Consider the following 24858-nt stretch of genomic DNA (forward strand, 5'->3'; position numbering starts at 1 on the left):
CAAGACCCAGGGCTTGTCCAGTGTTTCCCAGATGCTGAGGGGCAGTGTTAGAGCCAGAAAGGACTTCACCCTGTGTCTCTCCTCCAGTGTTCAGTATACGTTCCAGCTTCTGATTTCACCATTTTTTAAGGATTATTTGCCACTTTTTTTGTTTCCTAATCTTAATAAGGCTTATATGTTGCTTTTATGACTATTAAATTCATATACAGAAATCTTATATTATACTTCAAGACAAATGCCTGCATCCACTCATGTTGGGGAATTTGAAAGGGAATAACAGTATAAAGTTGTTATTAATTTACAAGTTGGTAAGTTGTGAAGAAACAAATCTGATTATGAAACTTATAATATTCATTTTATGATCGAATGTAGTGACCTCTTTGCATCAAGGCAAAACAAGCATTGAATTTGTGGTTTTAAATAGCCTGAAAAATGGAAAGTAATGTAAAGATAGGTAAGATTTCAAATATCAGTTTTAATTACATGGGTAGACTTGCCAGTTTTTTTTTTTTAACTTTTATTTAATGAATATAAATTTCCAGTGTACAGCTTATGGATTACAATGGCTTCCCCCTCCCATAACTTCCCTCCCACCCGCAACCCTCCCCTCTCCCGCTCCCTCTCCCTTTCCATTTGCATCAAGATTCATTTTCAATTCTCTTTATATACAGAAGATCAATTTAGTATAAAGATTTCAACTGTTTGCACCAACATAGAAACACAAAGTGAAACATACTGTTTGAGTACTAGTTATAGCATTAAATCACAATGTACAGCACATTAAGGACAGAGATCCCACATGAGGAGCAAGTGCACAGTGGCTCCTGTTGTTGACCCAACAAATTGACACTCTAGTTTATGGTGCCAGTAACCATCCTAGGCTGTCGTCATGAGTTGCCAAGGCTATGGAAGCCTTCCAAGTTTGCCGACTCTGCTCATATTTAGACAAGGTCATAAAAGACAGAGTGAGGATAGTAACCAATGATCCTAAGAGTGGCATTTACCAAGTTTGAACAATTATACAGCATTAAGTGGGGAAGAGGACCATCAGTACACACAGGTTGGGAGTAGAGCCATTGGTGGTAGAGTAGAGGTTATGATTACAAAGGAATGAGGCCCAAGTGCGCTAGACAGGGCCTAGAACAAAGGACAGAGTCATTATTAGAGGAGCTAAGAAAGGTGCTGTCTAAGCTACAAGTAATTTTTCTGATTGAGAGGCAAATAGAACCTGATAGAAGGGGCTTGATAATAATCTGGTGGGCTTTAGGCCTTGTAAGTTAAGAGGCCCAGACCTATCTATCTCTTCACATGGGGTATATCCTAAGGGAGGTGTGAACCTCCTAGGGGAAGGCACTCTGTTGACTTTCATTACTTGGCTGGCCTGGGAGGAGAGCTGGCCAGGTAAAGGCAGGTGGCATCTCTAACAAGAAATTTACAGTTCTGCCTGCAATGTTGCTGACACTACTTGACCATCCCCTCAGCTGCAGGGGTCACTTTGGAAGTTGGGCTGAGTGAAGGGCTTTTCAGCTTAGAGCCAATAAGATCTGTGGCTCTGACCTGGGCATCCTTCGACTCCAGGGCAGGTCCATTTCCAGTGATCCAACTCTTGGCAGAGCTGCCAGGGCTCTTCACAAGCTGACTTCTTCTGAAGCCCAGGCTTACCACATTGAAAGCCACTGCATTGGACAGGCCTGTTGGGTCTCCTTGAGGGCAGATCACTGTACAGATCAGCCCTTAATAGGCCTGCCACCCATTGCTTCTGATGCCTAGCTTTCTTTTCCTCCTGGTTTGTGTTAAAGCAGACCAGAGGATGCAAGTCAAGGGAGTGCCCGTGTCCCATCTCTAATCTTCGGTGGCCTGAACTACAAGTCTATAGTCACAGGCATGTTCTGTAGTACTTTTTCTAAGGTAGACAATGCCCATGAGGAAAATTATATTCTCACTTTAAAACTTTCTTTCCCTTTGGTCTGAAAGGGAGGTTTTTTCTACTTACTGTATACTTCGCTGATGGCGAAGTGAATCTAGCTATGAGATTATTATTTAAGTTCTTATTTTGGCTATGCTATTGCAGAAAAATGTTAGCCATCTCTTTTATAAGGTCTAAAGATTAAATTGTGCATCCTACAGATTCCTTCATAATAGAATTAGTTTCCTACCTTGAAGAGAATAGAGAAATGAAAGGACAAGTTGGGCTTAGAATAGAGAAATGAGGGAGCAAGTCCTAGATCGCTTGCTGACAATAGCAATATCACATGAATACTTAGCAAACCGTTTCAACCATTAGATAACAACTTAAGAAAACATTTACCAGAAGGTCCAATGCCTTCTATAAATTTTAAGAATCATGTATTTGAAAACACCTCTTAAATATCTAACATGGTGTAGTTTGTTTAGCCAGTAAACTTAAGCACAACCATATAAAATGTTTTTAGTTTCTTTCTACCAACCAGTTTAAAACATATGATACACAGATTCAGGTTACACAAATTAAAATGTATCTTTGATTGATTTTAGCAGCTTAAATTTATGGACAATCTTATCCATAAGCCATTTAAAATAAAATTCTGAATAATATTTTCCCATGTGGACATACAATATGTACACACATATAACATAGCATAGTAGACCAATATAGCAATTTTAATAATAGCTTTTAAAATCTTTAACTCTTTTTGTAGATTGCCAATTGATTTGAATTGCTTTTTGTTTTTAGTAACCTCAGTTAACCATACTTTCTCTCAGTTGGTACTGTTAATACATTATTGGCTTCATCTGTTTACAGAGCCATCCCAAAGTACTGAATACAATAGAAGTGGGTGGAAAAAGTCCATAGGAACCGATAGGAGGATAGCTAAACAGAACCAACAATGCTTTAGTTTTATGAGCAGCATGTCATATATAACTATGGATGACAAAAGACTTTAAGTTGCCATGTTTAAAATTATAAACTCATCAAACAACAGGAGGCACTTGCTTACTTCACAGTATTTTTGAAAGCACCTGTAGGATTTTACAAGTATTTAACCCTTTAGGCCTCTGGGGCTTTCGCATTAAGATAACTATCATGTCTAGTAACACAAGATCATTAGACTTTTTAATTCTCAAATATTTGTATTAATAGCATTTTCCATTATAGAAACTTAAAGTTTGGTACCACATCACATCTTGACAGTACTTCTAATATAATCCAAATAGCCTGATTAGTTGGTGTCTCTATAAGATGAGAGACATAGGTCCTTCGATTTTTTCAGTTGGGCCCAAACTGGAAAAACCAAAGTCCAGGATTTACTGGAAATTTTAGAGACCAGATTGCCAGTTTTATTTTATCAAATATTTTCTTTTTATTACATAGATCTTCACAGTATTTCTTATTTTAGGAAATTGGAGTACAGAAATTCTGATCTACAGAAATAACTTACATTACTTGGCACATTCTAAAATACTCTTAAACTTGTACATCAAAAGGGAGGAGATATACAATTTGGGACAAGCTCAATCGGACTTGCCCCAAATGGTGGAGTTAGAAATGTGCCAGAGGATTCCAATACACTCCCATCAAGGTTGCATGTACCAATGCCATCTCCCTAGTCCAAGTGATCAATTTCTGCTCACAATTGATCATAATGATAGGACTAAGAGTCAAAGTGATCACACAAACAAGTCTAGTGTCTGAAAATACTAACTGATAGAATCAAAAAGGGAGAGAATGATCCAACATGGGAAGCGGGATACACAGCAGACTCGTAGAATGGCAGATGTCCCGAACAGCACTCTGGCCTCAGAATCAGCCCTTAAGGTATTCAGATCTGGCTGAAGAGCCCATGAGAGTATTGTAGGCATGGAAAGCCAAGACACTGGCAAAAAAACAAAACAAAACAAAACAAAACAACAAAACCTAAATGAAAGATCTCTGCGAGTGAGATCCCAGTAGAAAGAATGGGGTCATCAAAGAAGGAGGTACCTTTCTCTGAAGGGAGGAGAGAACTTCCACTTTGACTATGACCTTGTCTAAATAAGATCAGAGCTGGCGAACTCAAAAGGCTTCCATAGCCTTGGCAACTCATGACTAGAGCCTAGGGAGATTTCTGACACCATAAACAGGAGTGTCAAATTGTTAAGTCAAGAACAGGAGTCACTGTGCACTTACTCCTCTTGTAGGATCTCTGTCCTTAATGTGTAGTTCAATGTGAAGTAATGCTATAACTAGTACTGAAACAGTATTTTACACTTTATGTTCTGTGTGGTTGCAAACTGTTGAAATCTTTACTTAATATATACTAAATCGATCTTCTGTATATAAAGATAATTGAAAATGAGTCTTGATGTGAATGGAATGGGAGAAGGAGCGGGAGATGGGAGGGTTGCAGGTGGGAGGGAAGTTTTCGAGGGGAAAAAGCCATTGCAATCCATAAACTGTACTTTGGAAATTTATATTTACTAAATAAAAGTTAAAAAAAAAAATCCTGCCTTTCTAAAAAAAAAAAAAAAAGCTATTGAAAGTATATTCTGGTTGTTTTCCACTTCTTAATGGAAGCTTTTAAAAATGCAACACCCAGAATTTATAAAATTGACTTTTAGTTTTGCAAAGTGCACACTTGTTTTGTTTGAATGATTGAGTGTGACTGTGGTTGTAGTGCGTTCAGAGCCATTTGGAGTTGACATCATCATCCATTTCCCTCTCAGGAAATAGGTGTGTGTGTGCACCGCCATAAAAAGTGGAGGAATAAAAGAATTTAGCTGGAATTTCTGGTACCAAGAGCAATCTTTTATTCTTACACTGTCGTAAAGCAAGATTTTGGAAAATTACGTGCAATCCGTACTTCATGTCAGGAAGTTCAGAATCCGTTGTGTCTAAAAATGAGTTGTTTTGCTGTGCCTGAATTTGCTCAATTACCTTGTGGCTTCTTTGAAAAGAGATGCCGGTATCCCCGATGTTTTCCTAGTGGTGCCTCTGGGCTTAAGGGATTTTCTAGGCTGCTGACATACTTGATGGTACAGTTTCAAAATTCGTAGTGTGGATTCATGCTTTAGTAGGGGAACAAGGCAGCATTTTGAAAGCAGTATTTACCTTTCAAAGACAGGCTGTCCAGTGCCAGTATCAGCTGACAGTGCCTGACCCCTGCTTCCCTGTCACTTCCGTGGTCCGTGCACTTCGTTAGGTGGTAAAAGGTGCTTCACACAAGTTGTGCTTCCCGTGTTCTGCTGGCTTGGGTTCGCCGCAAAACCAAGCAACCAAAAATTCTGGCCAGAAAAGAAAGCTCTTCCTCTTTAAATAGCAGACAGAAAATAACGGGCTTTTCCTCTGATCTGAATTTCCATGTGTAATCGCAACATTCGTCCGTGGGAGAAAGGACTCTGTGTTACCTTCTGAAAGACGCACGCGGAGAGCGGCACAGCGCACGTGGCACGGCGGATCTGAGGCCGGGGCTCATAGCTGCGTGAGAATCCGGCGAGCCTCGGGCCGCTTTTCCCACCGATCGCCGGTCCCGGAGCACTTGCATGCGGCTGGAGGACCGGGAGGCGGAGTCTTTTTTGGTCGCCGCGGCGAGCTCCCTTCTCCAGTCTCCCTCCTGGCTGTGCATTGGCTCTCGCAGCTCCCTGTGCTGCTCCTGGGAGAGGAACAGGCGGGGTGTGCTCGCAGATCGCGGTGCAGCTGCAGCTTTGCTTCGGGTGCCCTCGGAGAAGAGAACACCGGGAGAGAAAGCCAGCTCCAGTGCCATGGGCCAGCTCTGCTGCTTTCCCTTCTCGAGAGCCGAGGAGAAGATCTGTAAGTGTGCCGGGTCCTGTGCACAAGCCTCAGTGCTCGACTGTTTTCCACTATTTGGCGTAGTGCCTTCTTTGGGGTAGTTGTGGTTTTTCTAATGGAAATGATAGAATCATCAGCTGTGATTTCTAACGTGCATTTCTTAAAAAGACTGGCAGGTGTGTAGTTATAAATTAACAGTCAAAGTACAGTGACTCAATAGGTAGGCGACTTTGAAAAGAGAATCCCGAGCACTCGTTTCTGATTTTCTCCTGGTGGCATTCTTGCAGCTCATTTTTATCACACTATCTAGAGTCAGAGTTTAGTTCTGAGTTTATTTTTAAAATCCCTGCATTCAATTTGCTATGGAAAGCCAGGCTTCATCTTTCTTATCTGAAACAGGCAGATTTTCAGGGAATGCTCAACAGTAACACGTAGAGAAGGAAAGGCAGTTCCAGAAATGACATACCTTACACACTTGCAGGTATTTTTGTGGGTCCTCTGTTTGTTCCTCTCGAAAGGGATTCAGGTGTAACTAAAAGATCCGTGATGCTGTCTTGACTCCAGCAGAATCCTCAATTGACTATTGTAGAATGAATGTTAGGCAGATTCCACATCTGATTATCGCCTGAAAAGGGAACCTCAACTGGTGATATTTGCATTAAGATTACCCCCTCCCCCACCTTGCTGGCTTGTTCTAGTTTAGCTTTGTTCAGTAAAATAACTGGCATTTTAACTTGTGTGCTGGATAGAATTTGCCTTTCATGAGTTGCCCCAGAATACTGAATTTTTACTTCCTTTTCATGAAAATGTTTCCAGTCATCCTTGCTGAGTTGGCGGCCACATTTCTGTCACATCAATGCTTGATTCTAATTTAAGTAGCTCCATGGAATTCCATGATATCTGGTTCATTTACTCAGAGAGCCACATCTGGCTTATATTTCCTGCTACTGGTGCCTTGGGAAACTAGCCATGGCAGGTTTCATTAATACCCATCCTATACCCTGTCTCTTGGGAAGTAAATTGTATTACCCAAGAAGTCTTTTGGGAATGCTTGGGCATAAGCGTTAGAAGACTTTGGAGCATGTGATTGTTAACACGGCTCAATAAACTGTGCTCTAAATTTTACTCGAGAAATGATAAGGAACAGTATGGTCTTACAACCCGACATGACCTCACAACAGAGTCATTCACTGGCTAACACAGAGCATTTGGCATTCATGTGGAAGCTCCGAACTTCTCAGGTGCTTGTCAGAAAGATTTAGGTGTAGTTCCTGCAGATTTTGGTTGATTGTTCATTTCTTGGGGAACCTCCCTATCTGAAAAGGCTTGGCAGGGAGAAGTGCCCAGGGAGAGTGAATTGCTCCTCTCCCTTCTCCACCTCCTGGTCCACTGCTTCTGCTTTCGCCTTGGAGACCTCTCCCTCAGCTCTGCTTCTCTTCCTCCCTTGCCTAGAAGCAGTTTTCTTGGCTGCCTCAGGAGAAGTCAAGTTTCTCTTCAGTGATGAATTTGCTCCTTTCTGTCTTTCTTATCTAGGGCTATTGGGGAGCAAAGTCTTGCTTCCTCATATTGATTGACAGCAAGTGGTGTAGACTGCTTTTTTGTTTTCACTTTCTCAAATTCTAGACTTCCAAAAAAGAAAATGAAGACAAGACAGTGTCTAAAGCAGAATCCTCCCACGGAAGCACAAATGGTGGTTAGAATCAGTGCCTTTGTACTCTGCGCTCAAACTCCTCTGCTGACCCCTGGTCTTTTCTCCCTGTGTTCTTCTATCTTTGATTTTTCAGTACTTTGCTGTTTTTCCCCTCCTAGTTTGGTCCACACTGTTCACACGCCATCTGTGCACATGTGCGTGCACACACACACACATTTTATACTGTGTAGAGCTGTTGGCTGATGCTGTGTTTAATTTCTCTGCTACAGGATGGTTTGAAGAGTAGCTTCTATGTCAGTCCTTTGTATTCTGCTGGTAATACATGCTTAGGATTACTTATAAAGGGGCATTTTAGACAGTAGCAGGGAAGGGAAGTCATTGTCCCACACACCTCAGGAAGCATGTAAATTAGCAGCTACTTGGAGGTATCCAGTCCATAAGTTGTGTTGATGACCAGTGAAAGAATCCACAGCAGACATTGAAGAGGGCCCACCATTTTTCTGGTGTTGCTGGGTTGTGCAATAGCCTCCTGGGTCTTCCTCATCTTTGTGTCCCCAGCTACGGAGTAGCAGTGTTCACTTGCTCCAGGCCATGTACTCTGTGAGCTGCTACCAGGGGCAGAGCACAGAAAGGTAACAAAAGGCCATGCCCTGCTGATTCTGCTGTAAAGGGTGGTGGGCCTAGAATGATTCTTGCAAGGGTAGCTCAAAGAATGGAAAATTTAATTAGTTTTTGGTGAAAGTTAAAATGTGTGGGTATCATTCTTAAAACACAGGTGAGGTGGAAGGCTCATCCCCTGCCGTCCTCCAGAGGTACAGCCAGGATGTATGCAGCTGGCCGAGTGGTAAGAGCCGAGGGACACCTGCTGTCTTACCCTCCTTCTGCTCTCTGGTGGTGGTGGTAGATAGAATGAATTTTAATCTAACTGATTTCTAAGCAATATAAAGTTCATCTACTGATCGCAGACAAAATGATCTTTTAATCAACTCTTGGTGCATGGGCCCTACTTTGTATAGAAAGGTAACTGGATGCGTAGCCAGAGAGCTCGATGATGGGGTGACCAGTCAAATACAGCAGAGCTCATCATGGTTGATTTACCAGGCAATACGGCAAAATGCAGCGAGATCCTTTTTTTAAGGTTTATTTATTTTAAGTGGGGTTATGGGAGGAGAATGAGCATATGTGTGTACACTTTTCCATCTGCTAGTTCACTTCCTCAAATACCCACAACAGCCAGGGCTGGGCGGGGCTGAAGCCAGGAGCCCAGAACTCAATCCAAGTCTCCCACATGAGTGGCAGGGACCCAAGTACTTGAGCCATCATCCTCTGCCTCCCAGGGTGTGCATTAGTAGAAAGCTGGATCAGAAATCTGGGACTTGATCCCAGGCACTCTGATACAGGATGTGGGCATCCAAAGTAGCAGCTTAACCCACTCTGCCAGAATGCCTGTTCCATCCCTTTTTGTTTGCATCCCAGCAGGTGAATGGTTTTCTAAACTACACTTTTTTTGACCACAGCAAATAGAATAGAGTAACAGTAAATACATGGTTCCTGGAAGATTACACTCTTATCTATTGCTACACAAAAACATGCTGAGCTTTAAAAATTGCCATAAATATTGAAGGATTGACACATACTGTAGGAATTCCCCAGTATAGTTTTTGCTACACTGATTTCTCAAATAAGCAAAATCAGAGCTGACTGAAAGGGATGCTCATGAACAGAAATGTCCTTGCACAGGCATAGTGACCATTGTGGTTTATCTCACTAAATAACCCTGCAAAGAAAACTTAATTACCAGATATCTCTGTAACTAATTAGAAAATGTTTGTTGCTGTTTTCAAATGCAGATTTCCCCATTTTGAAGTCCATTGTTTTTATATAGAGCTGTTGAATGCCCAAAGATGAGCCAGACTCATTCATGAGATAGTCAGCCTCCTGTCACTGCAAGATTTTTTTTTTAATTTGTTTATTTGAAAGGCAGAGAGAGAGAGTGAGTGTGTTTGAGGGGAGCAGGGGACCTCCCATTCTCTGGTTTACTCTCTAAATGCCCCCAACAACCAAGGCTGGGCCAGGTAAAACTTAAGAGCTCAGAACTCAATCTGAATCTCGCACATGGGTGGCAGGGACCCAACTACTTCAGTCATTACCTGTTGCCTCCCAGGGTACGTGTTAGCAGGATGCTGGAATTGGAAGTATAGCTGAGACTTGAACACAGGTACTTCAATATTGGATACAAGCATCCCAAGTGGCATCCGAATAACCAGGCCAAACTACCACCCCCATTACAAGTGTTCAGATATAGGGAATCCCCACCTAGAATGGTGTAAGAATGGGTCCACTAGTCATTAGGTACAAGACAGTTCAGTTACTTTCTAGTGTTGATATTCTGTGATGCTGAAAATAAAATATTAGTGTAAGTCTGTGTCTTAAAAGTTACATGTTTTAATTTTATACTTAGGCCGGTGCCGTGGCTCACTTGGCTAATCCTCTGCCTGCAGCGCCAGCACCCCAGGTTCTAGTCCTGGTTGGGGTGCTGAATTCTGTCCTGGTTGCTCCTCTTCCAGTGCAGCTCTCTGCTGTGGCCTGGGAAGGCAGTGGAGGATGGCCCAAGTGCTTGGGCCCTGCACTTGCATGGGAGACCAGGAGGAAGCACCTGGCTCCTGGCTTTGGATCGGTGCAGTGAGCTGGCCGTAGTGGCCATTTTGGGGGGTGAACCAACGGAAAAGGAAGACCTTTCTCTTTGTCTCTCTCTCGCACACTAACTCTGCCTGTCAAAAAAAAAAAAAAAACAAAAAAACAAAAACATGTTACAATACATTCATTTTGAGTGGGATGAATTACTAAGTTCACTTACAACATTCATTTCATAAATTAAGTCAACTCTCAAGGTCATTTCCCATGACGAGGAATTTGATGGTGCTCTATCAATATGTAAGTTGGACATGCAAGGTGAGTTTCATTTCTGGTGAATGCTATAATCACCAACCTTGCCAACAGAGTTGCACTTTTTCAGTTACCATCAGGAAGTCTACATGTAGATTTCCTAAGTCTTCAGAAGGCTTTCTAAAGCTATAGACTTTTGCTTGGCTTTTTTCCTTTGCATGAAAGATATGCTGACTTCGTGGTTATCTTTGATGTATCTGCTTTGTATTATCACGTGAATTTCAAGCACCCTGTACTCAGGACCCATTGCCATATACCTCTCTCAGCCATACTCTATTAGTTTCTTACCCAGAGAAGGCACATTCTGAATACCTGGCAGTGAGCAGAGTGACACATCTATCCTGTTAAGTCGTGACTTTGAGAGAACAGGAGTATGCATGAGCCTATTAGAGAACAGAATTTGGAATGAGTGGTTCATACTGGAAGCATAAAGAGCCTTGTAGCAGAGAAACATTTGAACAGGTTCTCACTTTGGCCTGGGACCCAAAGACAGTGGACAGGGAGCATCCTGTTGGTGGACAGTAACATCAGTTTTCCTTCTTGGCCAGTATAAAGGCACTTGCACACAGGGCCACAGCAGCGCATCAGTTCTTTTTTTTTTTTTAAGGATTTATATATTTATTTGAAAGTCAGAGTTACACACAGAGAGAAGAGGCAGAGAGAGAGAGAGAGAGAGAGAGAGTCTTCCATCTGCTGGTTCACTACCCAATTGGCCGCAATGGCTGGGGCTGCACTAATCTGGAGCCAGGAGCCAGGAGCTTCCTCTGGATCTCTCATGAGGGTGCAGGGTCCCAAGGACTTGGGCCATCCTCTACTGCTTTCCCAGGCCATAGCAGAAAGCTGGATCAGAAGTGGAGCATCTAGGTCTTGAACTGGTGCCCATATGGCACTTGCAGTGCCAGCTTTACCCGCTAGGCCACAGCATCGGCCCCACACACCAGTTCTGCTGCTGCTTGATGAGAGCAGAGCCCGTGGCTTGGCGTGCAGTGCTTCCTGTGCAAAGAGCACAAGACTGGGAGCAAGGAGACCTGGGTGACAAACCCCGCTCTGCTACTATCATCCAGGCTGGTTCTGGGTAAGCGTTTATCCCTCTTTGGGCCTTAATTCCTGATAGTCAAGAAACATGGATTCAATTAGGATTTTGAAATTTTTCATTCTCCTGCCTCTCTTCCTTTTGCTCCTTAGAACTAAGGGTTTAGGGAATAGAAGAATGAATTATGTGGATATGATGCATTTCTTTACATTGCTTCCTCTTCCTTCTCCTGCTCTGTCTCCTTCCCTTCCCCTCTCCCACTTTTTAAATTATCAAATGCTTCCGGTGTGCCAGGTGCTATATTGGGATTAGCTTCAACATGCCCCTGGGCTATGCCATCTAATGGGGAGTTGTTGAAAGCCAAAGTCCTTCAGGAATTCCCTGGGGCCAGGAGCTGACAGGAGGCTGGGATCTCAGGCAGCTCAGTGACTGAAGCAGAGAAGCCATTGGTAGTGCATGTAACCGGAGACTGCACTTCTCATAAAGCCCCTGTGGGTGATACTGTGGTGGCCGTTGTAAACCATTTAGCCATGGACACTGAAGACCAGTTTTCTCTTATTAAATAATGCGTACCCATGAGATTTCTTTCCAAATGAAGGGACATATTTAGGATTCTTATCTTACCACCCTGGTTTCTTCTGTTAATTCATGGGCCATGTGGTTACTGTGCTTACTTTTGTTGTTGTTCTCAAAGTTTTCTAGAATTGACCTGGGTTCCACCATCAAATGCTGACTGATTTTCACTGGGTAGAACAAGGTTGTAGAACTGTTCCCATCCCCTGGTAGAGCCACTGGGGAGTCATTGCCAGGTGTTCAGTCCTCTAACCATGGGAAATAACCTATCCTGTATCTTTCCTGGGAGCTACGTTAAAAAAGGAGCAAGGAATCCGATGCACATGAGGATTTGGGTTAACCAAAAAAGGCTTTTCATCCTTTACTCCTTCCCAAGGCATTTGATTAAGAATGTCTTACTAAGAACAAGTTAGCCCAAGTGCTCTTGGGAAGTATTTGTAGTGAAATAATAAATTAAGAAACAGTAATGACAGCCCCCAAACAATCTAATGGAGGAGTTTCAGGCATTAGACTCAGGCTAGTAAAATTCTTGGAGGACATCTGATAAATGACTTCCTGTAGATATTTGCCTTCTGTTTAATTTTGGCCACACCTAATATGTAGGTCCTTGACAGACTTACGACACCCATAGGAAGAAATGTGAAAGAACCTTAAAACTCTGTCATGTGGTAGAAAAACTGAGGGTTGGGGAAATGGCCGACACTGTGCTGGGCGTATCATTGATTCAGTAAATATACAGTTTCTCTGCAACAAGTATAGAGTGGTAATTACATAGCCATAGCCATAGTCAGAGTGAGCTTGGCAGAACTATGGCTTATTTACAACATACCCTAAGGAGAGAACAAATGGGACTTAGGTCTTCAGGCCTTGAATTGTTTTGTGGACTGCAGCATTGATCAACACAGCATCCTTTCCTTTCCTTCGGGGCCTTGTAGTCCCTCCACCTCATTTTGGGCTCCTGTCTATCAGAATGCCTCACGTCTTTCTCTAGGAGAGACACATGGTCCAATCGAAGTCAACCACAGTCTTCCTTTTGGGTTGTGAGCAGAAACAATGAAAGCAGAAGCCTGCTTGTTGGTGGGAGTGCTGGGGAGTCCTGTGCATGAAGCCAGTGCAGTAGAGAGCGAGCCTCTGAGAGGAGCGGGAAATTTTGAGCCAGTCCTGATAAGCGTTTGAGTGTCTGAGATCAGCCATGCTTAGGACCTTCTCCACTGCATGAAGCAGTAAGTCCTTCCCTTTTCATTTCGTTAAACTTGCTTGAGTTAAATGTTTATCACCTGCAGCCATTGGCTTTGTATAAGTAGAAATAAAACCTCATTTCTGCCAAACTGACTCCTAAGGTGACTTTGAATACATAATTAAAACACTCTTATTTGTTGCAGAGGAATTATATTTATTATATGCCAAGCTCCGGTGTATGTTCTGGAATGAATATTATCAAGCCTAGCAAAGAAGCTAAAGCTCTCCGAGCTCTTCTGAGCCTTCATGTTTCATTGTAGTTGCAGTGAAATTTGGCTCAATCAAGAGCTGCTGTGAGAGTAGCTGAGTTCACTTCAATTAATATTGTTGAAGCCAGCATATTGGGAAGCTCTGAGCCAGGTGTCTGGAAGGTACAATGATGAGTAACACATGGTCTCTGTTGTTGTCTTTTCTTTAAAAAAAAAAAAAGAAAAGAAAAAAAGCTTTTTACATGACTGTTGAAATCTGTTTGGATCCCAAGGTTTATTATCCTCTGAGCAGAAAAAGCCAAAATACAGGCTCTTAATGTTTTCAGGCTAGGAAGCCAAGCCACACTCCTATCTGCCAGGGAAGATACAGGGCTAAGTTGGTAAAGTCCAGTGAAAATGAGTTAATTACCACCTACATTGGAGGTTACCTTGAGTTCCTACCTCAGGCAGAGTTTACGACTTGACAAGGGCAAACACAGTTTCTGCCACAAACATTTTGGCAAATAAAGGGCACATAACAGACACTGATTATGTCAGAGTTACAAGTTAACAGACCTTGGAACCTATTGAAGCATTTGTTTCAGTTGCATGGTAAAGCTCTTTGCCCTTAGCAAATAGTCATAGACAAACCCTGAACTGTATGATGAAAATATAAGGTAATTGCAGCTTTACCTTAAATTCTGTGCTAACCAGATATAAATGTTCATTTTATTAAAGGCTGAATTAAAGTCATGTAAGGCTTATAATTTCCTGTTTCTATGAATTGCACCAAAACCTTATGCAAATTAGTCAGGGACATTTATTAAAAGAAGCTGTATATACTGAAAAATTATTAAAAAAATTTTAAAATTATAAGGCTGTTCTGAATCAGGGAGAAAGTGACATGCAAAGGAGATACTTGGAGTAGATGGAGGGCGCTCACGCAGCCTGTAGGGAGAGGGAAGATGGAGTCTGAGGAAAAGGGTGCTCCACTTGTGACTGCGCCCTTCCCCCACCTCTCCTGATTCAGTGGTCAGATAGTTGTTGGCATTTGCCTCATGAATTACATCGAGCTTTAATTTGGTATCTTACGTCTGACTGTTAGAGCAAAAATAAAAATCACATTTTCTCAGCATTTTAAATGTTCAGCTAAAGTGAGTCATAAAGCGCATCCTTTTCAGGGTTTTGATTGATGGTTCTGGTAGCTAATAAACTGACGAGCAGATGATTTGTGAATCTGAGACTTTCCACTAGGTCTGTCGTAGTCAGACCATATTGGGAGCTCTGCTCACAAGCAGGAATGTGTCCCTGAGGGAGGCCCGCCTGGTGAGGAACCTGGAAAGCACATCACATCACCAGAGGAAGGCCACACGACTCAGTCTGCCGAGCGCGCATGAGCGAAGGCGGAGGACTGCGCTTCTGGAATGATTTAGAGGGTTCTTTAAGGTGGAAGGGAGAGAAGAAGGGGGACATAAGGACAGGGGGTATTAGTTTTCACGGAACACATTTTGGTGGTCTTCGAAGTCAGATGATAACAAATACATTAAACCTGTAATATTTTAATTATGTTTGCAATAAGGCTTATTTTAAAAGTGAACAAAACTGAAATGGATCCCTAAAACATGGAAGTTATCCTGGTCAGATTTTGCATTATTACTTCATAAGACATTACCTGAAAGGGTATCTCTAAATATATATATATATATTACACATATATGTGTGTGTATATATGTGTTTTAATATTTGAAGAGCAGAAAAAGAGATCTTTCATCCTCTGGTTTACTCCCCAAACACCTGCAATAGCCAGGGCTGGGCCAGGCTGAAGCCAGAAGCCCAGAATTCAGTTTGGATCTCCAATGTGGGTGGCAAGGACCCAAATACTTGAGACATCACCTGCTGCCTCCCAGGGTGCACATTAGCAGGGAACTGGAGTTGGGAATGTAGCCAGGACTTAAACCCAGCCACTCCCACATGGGATGTGGGTGTCCCAAGTGGTATCTTAACTTCTTCCCCAAGCATTGTCATAAATGCTACACAAAAATCCTGCTTTTTTTTTTTTTAAAGATTTATTTATGTATTTGAAAGGCAGAGTTACAGAGAGAAAGGTCTTCCATCCGCTGGTTCACTCCCCAGATGGCTGCAATGGCTAGAGCTGAGCAGATCCGAAGCCAGGAGCCAGGAGCTTCTTCCAGGACTCCCATGTGGGTGCAGGGGCCCAAGGACTTGAGCCATCTTCTACTGCTTTCCCAGGCCATGAGAGAGATCTGGATCAGAAGCAGAGCAGCCAGGACTTGAACTGGTACCCATATGGGGTGCCAGCGCTGCAGGCAGCGGCTTTACCCACTGTGCCACGGTGCTGACCCCTACTCCTGCCCTTTGAAAGAAGACTTTAAAGCAGAATTTTTAAATGATTTTAAAACCACCAAAGTCTTTCTTCAAGTGGAAGGCCAAAACCTTCACGAAAAAAATATTTGCATTCATATATTAGCTATTAAATGACAGTTTTAAATTAATACCTCTAGCATCAGTGAACTTTAAAATTTAAGTCTAATATACAGATTTATCTAGGTACATTATTGAACCATCTATGCACCTTATAAATGTTGATTTTTGCCCTGTCTTTCTCAATGTTGTTTTTGTGATAACATTTTATTATTTTAATTTTTTTTATTTTTTATTTTTTGACAGGCAGAGTGGACAGTGAGAGAGAGACAGAGAGAAAGGTCTTCCTTTTGCCGTTGGTTCACCCTCCAATGGCCGCTGCGGTAGGCGCGCTGCGGCCGGCGCACCACGCTGATCCGATGGCAGGAACCAGGTGCTTCTCCTGGTCTCCCATGGGGTGCAGGGCCCAAGCACTTGGGCCATCCTCCACTGCACTCCCTGGCCACAGCAGAGAGCTGGCCTGGAAGAGGGGCAACCGGGACAGGATCGGTGCCCCGACCGGGACTAGAACCTGGTGTGCCGGCGCCGCAAGGCGGAGGATTAGCCTAGTGAGCCGCGGCGCCGGCGATAGCATTTTAAATTTACATGTCAGGGGATTAATACTTTACTAAATAAAGAATTCAACAAATAAAGAGTAAATAGACTGTAATTGAGCATATAGGCCAGGTCTATAAACAAGACTGAACTGAAAAGATGTTCAGCTCACTCATATAAATTAAATTTTCAAATAGTCACAAAATCATTAAAACTATAGTGGTATGTAATTCTTAAAAATTTGTTTGACAAAGATTTTTTTTTTAAAGTCCTGCATAAAGTGAAATTTATTGCGCTAAATGCCTATATTTGACATTAAGAGTGATCTACGGCCAATTATGTAGTGTTCTTCCTTAGAAATGAGAGATAAAAGAATAAATTGAACATAAAACAAATACATGGTAGGATATAATAAAAATTAGCGCAGAAATCAATAGAATTTAAACCAGGGAAACAATTGAGAAAATCAATGAAACCAAAATCTTGTTCTTAAAAGACATCAATAACATTAACAAACCTTTAGCTAGTCTAACTAGCAAAAAAGACAAAAGGTACAAATTACCAACTTTAGAAATGAAAGATAGATATGTCATCACTACCAATTCTATGTATTTTTGAAGATTTTATATATATATATATATATATATATATATATATATAATTGGGTGTAACTTCCTATGTATACTACTGGGTATATCCTCAAAGGTATAATTTTTAGTGGGACTTCATCTAAATTACAGTTTGACAAAGATTTAAAACAAAGTTTGATAGATGCTTTATTTGCAACAAAACTGGCATAGGTTTTCTTTTAATTTGAAAAAAAAAAAAGATTTATTTTACTTATTTGAAAGCCAGAGTTAAAGATAAGGGAAGACAAAGAATCTTCCAATCACTGGTTCACTCCCAAAATATCCAGAGGTGGGTCAGACTGAAGCCAGGAGCCAAGAGCTTCTTCCAGTCTCCCACATGGGTGCAGGGGCTCAAGCACTTTATCATCTTCTGCTGCTTTCCCAGGCGCATTAGCAGGGAGCTGGATCAGAAGTGGAGCATCTGGGACTCAAACCATATCCTATATGCAATGCTGGTGTTATAGGTGGTGGCTTTACCTGCCGTGCAACAATGATGGTTCTTCTTTTCTTTTTTTAAACAGCTGGCAGTTGGTATCAGTGAGCCCTAGAGATAATAAGCTAAGGTCTATTCTAGTGTGTGATTGTCTTCGTCTAAAAAAATGCTAAGTATGGTACAGTAATTCAGATGAGTTGTTAGATGTTTCCAAGAAAACCTTCACTCTCATCAAGTAGCAAACTTAAAAAGAATAAACTTAAAAATGAATTCACCAACAGTTTATAAACATTTTATAAGTCATTTATTCTTTTCAAGTTTGTTAAGCATACATTCTGAAATAGTAGTCTGAGGACTGTTTCTTTAAAGCAATCCTCTCATTCTACATTCATGATGTTCGCTGTCCATCGATGACACAGGGGGTAGGTAGAGAGTTAAACCTACAACCAGGTGCAGATTAGCATTTGGAATGAAAAGCTGCTCTCCTGGCTTCGAGGTCAAAGGGAAACAAAGGCCCAGCTGCCAGGTGGCCCGGGCAATGGCTGGATACGCTGGGAGATCTGAGGGCTCCTTAGGATTTGACAACCAGTCAGAGCAGGCATAGGTTGGTGGGATGAGTCAAGGAAGCGAGAGGTTAGATACCAGGAGTTCACATCTTCAAGGCAAATTCTTTTTTATGTTTTTCAATCTATAAAAACAAATTTATTTACTTATTTGTTTGAAAGGCAGAGAGATGGAGCTTCCATCCATAGGTTCACTGCCCAGATATCCAGTACAGCTGGAGATGGGTCAGGCTGAAGCCAGGAGCCTGGAATTCAATCTGAGTTTCCCACGTGGGTGGCAGGGACCCAGGTACTTAACCCAGGGTGTGCATTAGTAGGAAGGTGGAATTGGAAGTAGAGCCAGGACTCAGACCCAGGCACTCTGGTATGGAATATTGGAGTCCAAACAGGATCTTAGTGTACAACAGGAGCAATTTATTGAGTTACATGTGTTATTAATAAGACAAAGGTAGAAGTCACCCTTTAGGTTGACTTGTGGACGTTTGGTTCTCTCCATCTTCTTTCAGCTTCTGCCCTCAAAGCCTCTCCAGCTTCTCTCAGTAATGGGGCTGAGGCTTTCAGGTTTGTTTTTTTTTTAAAGTGTGCTCTATTCCTTTCTTCACTTTTACTATATGCCAAGAAAGGATGGCCAAAGATGACTTTATCTCTTCATATTTTTTTAATGATTAATCATCTTACCTTCAAGTTTTTTTTGATCCACTATTACCTGTTTTTATGCTGCTGAACTGACTTTGATCTACAGATTGATTAGTATTTACAAGGAAAATATAGTGAACAAACATTTCTCTGCACCTGGATTTTCATGATCAGGCTTTAAAAATTAGATTTTGGGAACTGCCAGAAAGAACAGATGAAGTTTAACCTATTTTATGTCTTTGCTAGCTGAATGATTACATTGAAAATTTTGTAGTGTAAAATGCATTCTGCATACTCATCCAAAAAGAGTTTGGTTTTGGATTAGTCATCTGAGTAAGATGAGCTAGTTTTAATATAATTTTTAGAAATATTAAAATTAAAAAATGTTTTATCCTGTGATATTTAAAGTATTTATGTTGCTCTTAGTTACACTGTAGTTATGCTTATATTTTAATCCCTCTCACTAAGCTTAATAGCTGGTTATTTACATCAAAACTAAAACAAAATAGAATCACTTGGTAGTGACACATCCAGTGTTTTCCTGCAACATAACTAGGAATGTTCTGAGACCCAAGCTTACATTTGTAAACATTAGCATTGTCCTCAAAATTGAATTTACATTAACACTGTTACCTCATGGGTGGGTTGGAATAAGTGATTCCATGGAGACAAGCCTTAATAATTTGTGTGTATCTCAGGATATGGGCATGTATATGGACCATAATAGATGTTCAATAAATGGTGAGCGAACTTCTCTGTATGCGTTCTGCAGACCTGCATGGACTCTGCCCTGGGTGTGCTTCCAGCCTCATCCTTGTCCTCTCTCCCACCTCATCAGTCATTAACACTAGAGCAAGTTCTGCCGTTACCCGGCAAGCCAAGCTGGTCTTACTTTCCTGTTGGGCCAGTTCTACCCTGACCCACCTGAGTAACTCCAAATCACTGTACAAGACCTGGCTCAAGCTTCAGGAGTAGGACACTGTTTCGGGTATTTCCCCTCAGATAGGATTGGTCACTCTTCACTCACTCTATGTATAGCTCTCTTTTGGAGCATTGATGGTCTCTTACTTATTGGTTAACATGTGTTTTTTCTTTTTTAAAAGATTTATTATTTTATTTGTTTGAAAGAGTTACAGAGAAAGGTAGAGAGAGAGAGGTCTTCCATCCACTGGTTCACTCCCCAGATGGCCACAACGGCCAGAGCTGCGCCAATCCGAAGCCAGGAGCCAGGAGCTTCTTCTGGGTCTCCCATGTGGGTGCAGGGGCCCAAGAACTTGGGCCATCTTCTACTGCTTTCCCAGGCCATAACAGAGAGCTGGAGTGGAAGAGGAGCAGCCAGGTCTCAAACTGGCGCCCGTATGGGATGCCGGCACTTGAAGCCAGGGTGTTAACCCTCTGTGCCACAGCACTGGCCCCAGTTAACATGTGCTTTTACTTCTGCTAAGTTGCAGTTTTCCTGAAAGCAGAGCCCATCATGAATTCATTTTTTTTTTTTATTCATAGCACAGTGCTTATTACAAGTAGAAGGTGCTGAGTGGATATTTCTGGAAGGAAAGAGGGAGGGAAGGAAGAGAAGGAATGGTAATGCATTAGTCAGTGCCTTCTTTACTATGGAAAATCTCCATCTGAGAATGAAACCTGAATTAGTATTCCTTTCCAGTCAGTCAGTCATTAACCTGTGTGGCATTTTCCACACGTGTACTTCTTTTTCCTAGAATGAATGTCCTGTAGAGTATTTGCCTGGGTGTGGGGTGTCCTGGATGAACTAAGCTTCCTGATTTCTAGTGAGAAGACTGTGAATCCCATCATGAAAGCTGTGTGAGTTTACACGATTTATGTGACCTCTTGAGTGTCATTGTTCTTGGGAAGAATAACGTATTTTACCTCATGAGATTAATGTGAGAACCAAATGAGATAACATTGCTCAAAGTACTTTTGAAAGACTATGGTGTGTTATGGAGAACACTAGAAGGAAGTATCTCTCTCATAGCTATTAGTGACTTGGAATTATGGAAGTTTTCCCAGCCTGTGGTGCTTTCTGGCCTGGGCGTGTGCTTATTGCCCACAAGAGAGGTAAAGTAGTATCTACAATTTATGGTTTATTTTACTAGATTAGATTGATAGAATTTATTGTGCTGACCTACCTTGGTACACGTTGCCTTCATAACAGGAAATTGACCTTTATTTCTGCTTGAATCAACACTTGATCTAGAATAGAATGAAAAATATATATTACCATGAGCAGGTGTATTGGTCAAATAAGTGAAAATTAATTCTAGTTGTCATGTTTTCAAATTCTATGTAAACTTTTATTAAAATAGATGATAATAAATTATGTGAGTATAATAATTTTAAGCCCTTAAGCGGTGTTTCCTTTTTTGGCCTACTTGTTTTCCTGCCAGTCAAGAGCATGATTATTTGGAAATTTATGCTTGGGACATGTTTGAAACTACATGTTTGAAACTGCATATATTTTTTCTCTGTTACACAAAGAAATCATTTTTGATGGTAGCTATACTTGTACTTGTTCTGCTGTGGGCCAGGACTTGTGTACGGAAGGACTGCTGCTCCCATCACTGCCCACAATGGCATCTCGGAATCAGTTGTGCACAAAATGACTCAGAGAGGAATTCAGCAACCAATCAGGGACCTTGAGGAGTCCCTCTTCCAGCCTGAACAAATATAGGATCCAAAACTCAGGGAGGAAAACCCCCACAGGTTCTGTACCTTAGAGAGCAACTTATGATATATAAAAGCCAACAGGAACTTACAAACAATGCAAGGCAAAACAAACGGCAGTGAGCACAGTGCCCCTGTGAAACAAATTTCAGTGACAGAGTGATAGTGACCACTTGTCAGTCAGGCACTGGGTGTGCACATAATGCATGTCTGGTACACTGAAGAGATGGAATAAAACTATCTGGGTCACATTCATTCTCAGAAACCACAGCAGGGGTGGGCATCGTGGCACAGCAGGGTGAGCTGCCACTTAGACAGTGGCATCCAGTATCAAGAGCTGGTTTGAGACCTGGCTGCTCTGCTTCCAGTCTAGCATCCTGCTTACACATCTGGGAAGGCAATGGAGGATGCCCAATTGCTTGGGTCTCTACAACCAGTGTAGGAGACCAGGATAAAGTTCTGGGCTCTTGGCTTTAGGGAGTAAACCAGAGGTTGGAACATTCTCTCTGTCTCTCTCTCTTTCTCTACCCCCTCCTACCCTTCCTTCCCTCCTTCCCTCCCTTCCTTCCTCCATCCCTCCCTCTCTGTTGCTCAGCCTTTAAAATAAAAATAATGAATCGAAAAGAAACGTCACACTCGACTTCGTGAAAGTTATTTTTCAAATTTTATATTGAGCACCACAGAAAAACATGATTGAAAAGGAAAGTAGCTGAGAATCTGAGATTTGCAGCAATGAGCGTACAGACCCTGCAGTTGAGATGTGTCTTTAGATAGAAGAACTGAGAAAGTCTTCCTTACAGTGCTTACAGCTAGCCACATGCTAACTGTCAGAGTGACGGCAGATTCACATAGTGACCTCTGTAAAGGGGAGACTATTGTTCTCCTCAATATTTAAAAAATTATATACATTAAATATACATTAAAATTCAATCTTCTTGTACTCAATTCTGTTTCCGTCAGCACATATCACCACTCCCACAGACAAGACCAAACAACTCCATCATCCTCTAAAATTCTCTTGTGCCCTTTTGTAGTCGACCCTGCCTTCCTGCCACTGCTGGCCCCTGGAACCACTGGTCTGTTGGCAGTCTCGTTTTGCCATTTCTAGAAGATCATACAATGAAGTCACATAGTATGCAGCCTTTAGAATGTGGTCATTTTCACATGGAAAAGTATAGAATCATCTGTATGGTTGCATATGTCTGTATTTTATTACTTTGTACTGAGTGTTTCCACCGTGTGGACGTGCACAGCTCACTGACTCATTCACTAGTTGAAGGGTATTTGGGTGATTTCTAGTTTGGGGTAACTGAATAAAGCTTCCATAGACGTTCTGTGTAGGTGTTTATGTGAGCGCATGCATTCTTTTCACTTATTTTCAGGACTAACTCCAAATGGAGATTGCTTAGTTACATGGTAAGAATATGACCAGCATTTTAAAACATTCCCAGTCTGTTTTTACAAAGTGATTATACCACGTTTGCATTGCCACTAGCAACAGGAGTCCCAATTCTTGCCAACACTTGTCTATCTTTTTAACTGACAAGCATCCTAGTGGGTTTGTAGTAGAATCTCATTGTGACTTTAATTTGCATTTTACTGGTGAGTAATAATGTTGAGTATGTTTTCACATATTTTTCAGCAATCTATATACCTTTTGTGAAGTAACTGTTCCATTCTGCTGACCATTTTCATATTTGGTTGGTTGCTTTCTTACTAAGTTGTAAGAGTTCTTTCTGTATTCTGATCACATGTTCTTTAATAGGTCTATTTTCTCCTAATGTACAGGTTGCCTTTTTATTTTCTTAGCAGTGTCTTGAGAAAGAAAAAGTTCTATGTTTTAATGAAATGAGATTTATCATTTAAAAACATACTTTGTGGTTTTGGTGTCCTAATTAAAAAATCTCTGCCAGATTCAGGATCACTAAGAAAATCTGTCCTTATCTATGCACTTTACGTATTTAGCCCTTATATTACATGTGTGGTCCATTTGGGGTTAATTTTTTATGTGGTGTGAAATCAGTGTTGAGATTCTTATTTTTAAAAAGCATATGAATATGTAATTATTCTAGTACTGTTTGTTTAAAAGATAATTCTTTCTTTTTTTTAATGGCTTTGATACCTTTGTGGAAAATCAGCCACATTTGAGTGAGTCTATTTCTGGATTTTCTGTTTTGTTTTATTGATCTATGTGCCTGTCTTTATACCAATATCACAGTCTGTATATCTGTAGCTTCAAAGTCAGTCTTGAAGTCAAGCAGTTAAAGTCTTCCAACTTTGCTTAATTGTTCTGGCTGTTCTACTTATTTTGCATTTTTATGTAAAATTTTAGAACCAATATCAATTTCTACAGAAAATGCATGCTATTTTTTATTGGTATTGCTGTGTATTATAAAGCACTTGGGGGAGAATTAACATCATAACAATATTGAGTCTCTTGATCCATGAGTATAGTTTGTCTCTGCGTTTATTTAAGTCTTATGTAATTTCCCTTGAGAAGTTTTGCGATGGTTGTGTTTGCACACATTTCATTGAATTATCCCTAGGTATTTAATATTTTATGCATTAAAATCATGTATTTTTTAAAAAAAATTCAGTTGTTTGGGGCTATACAGTGGTAGTAACTGTTGGCCTTACTAAACGTATTTAAGTAGGTTCTTTAGGATTTCTGGGTAGATTATGATATAGTTTGTGAGTAGAGTCAGGTTTCTTCTTTTTTGACTATGAGCTTATTAATTTCTTTTTTTGCCTAAATATAGTGCAATGCTAAACCATAGTGGTAAATGCAGACATCTTGGGCTTGTTGCTGATTTTTGTGGGAATCATTCTGTGTTTATCAGTCAGCATGAAGTTAGCTAAATGTTTCAAAGATGCTCTTTTGACCTGAGAATTCTTTACTTATTTATTTACTTAATGACACATGGAGAATCCTCTCTCCATTAGTTTATTCCCCAAATGCCTGCTATGGGCAAGGCTGACCCCAGCCAAAGCTGGGAACCAGGAACTCAGGCCTGTTTCCCACATGGGTGACAGGAACCAAAATACTTGAGTGATCATCAGCTGCCTTCCAGGTTGTGTGTTAGCAGGAAGTTAGATTGGAAGTGGAAGAGCCAGGGCTTGAACCAGACACTCTGATATGAGAGGTAGACATGACAAACAATGACTTAGCGACTATGCCAAATGCCTGGACAATGACATAAGACGTCACTGCAGGGGACACAGAGTCCTTTACCCTTACCTGATTTCTAGCCTTCTTTTCCCCACCCACCCACGGCTCTTTGAATTGTAGGCCAGTTCTGTGTAAGGACTTCTAGTCCTCCAAATATATTGTGCATTTTCATGCTCTCTATGCATGCTCTTGCTTTTGTTACACCCAGAAAACCTCACTGCTCCCCTTCACTCTTTCCCCGTGCTGAGAAACTCTTACTCACTGAGCTGAACTATTCTCCCGTGTGGAACTGCTACCCCTTTCCAAGTCCACTGGACCTTGAACATACTGTATGACAACATTCAGTATATTGTTCCATACTCACTTTTCTGTAGGCAGAGACCTTATCTTACTATTT

The 24858-nt window shown here is 41.3% G+C and overlaps 1 protein-coding gene across 4 annotated transcripts in view; it reads left to right on the plus strand.

Annotated features, from left to right (window-relative positions):
* Window positions 1-24858, plus strand: part of AKAP7 (A-kinase anchoring protein 7) — a 170697-nt gene that overhangs the window by 130263 nt on the left and 15576 nt on the right. The window contains exons 1-2 of one of the 4 annotated variants that reach the window (XM_062186764.1): window positions 5360-5767; window positions 8173-8241. The exons of the other annotated variants lie outside the window; for them this stretch is intronic. Coding sequence (XP_062042748.1) covers window positions 5500-5767; window positions 8173-8241 — 337 coding nt within the window. The 5' untranslated portion in view covers window positions 5360-5499. Of the gene's footprint in view, window positions 1-5359; window positions 5768-8172; window positions 8242-24858 lie in introns of those variants that run through there. 4 annotated transcript variants of the gene reach the window in all.

The sequence above is a fragment of the Lepus europaeus genome, chromosome 3 (genome assembly GCF_033115175.1).
Source record: "Lepus europaeus isolate LE1 chromosome 3, mLepTim1.pri, whole genome shotgun sequence".
NCBI classification, from domain to species: Eukaryota; Metazoa; Chordata; class Mammalia; order Lagomorpha; family Leporidae; genus Lepus; species Lepus europaeus.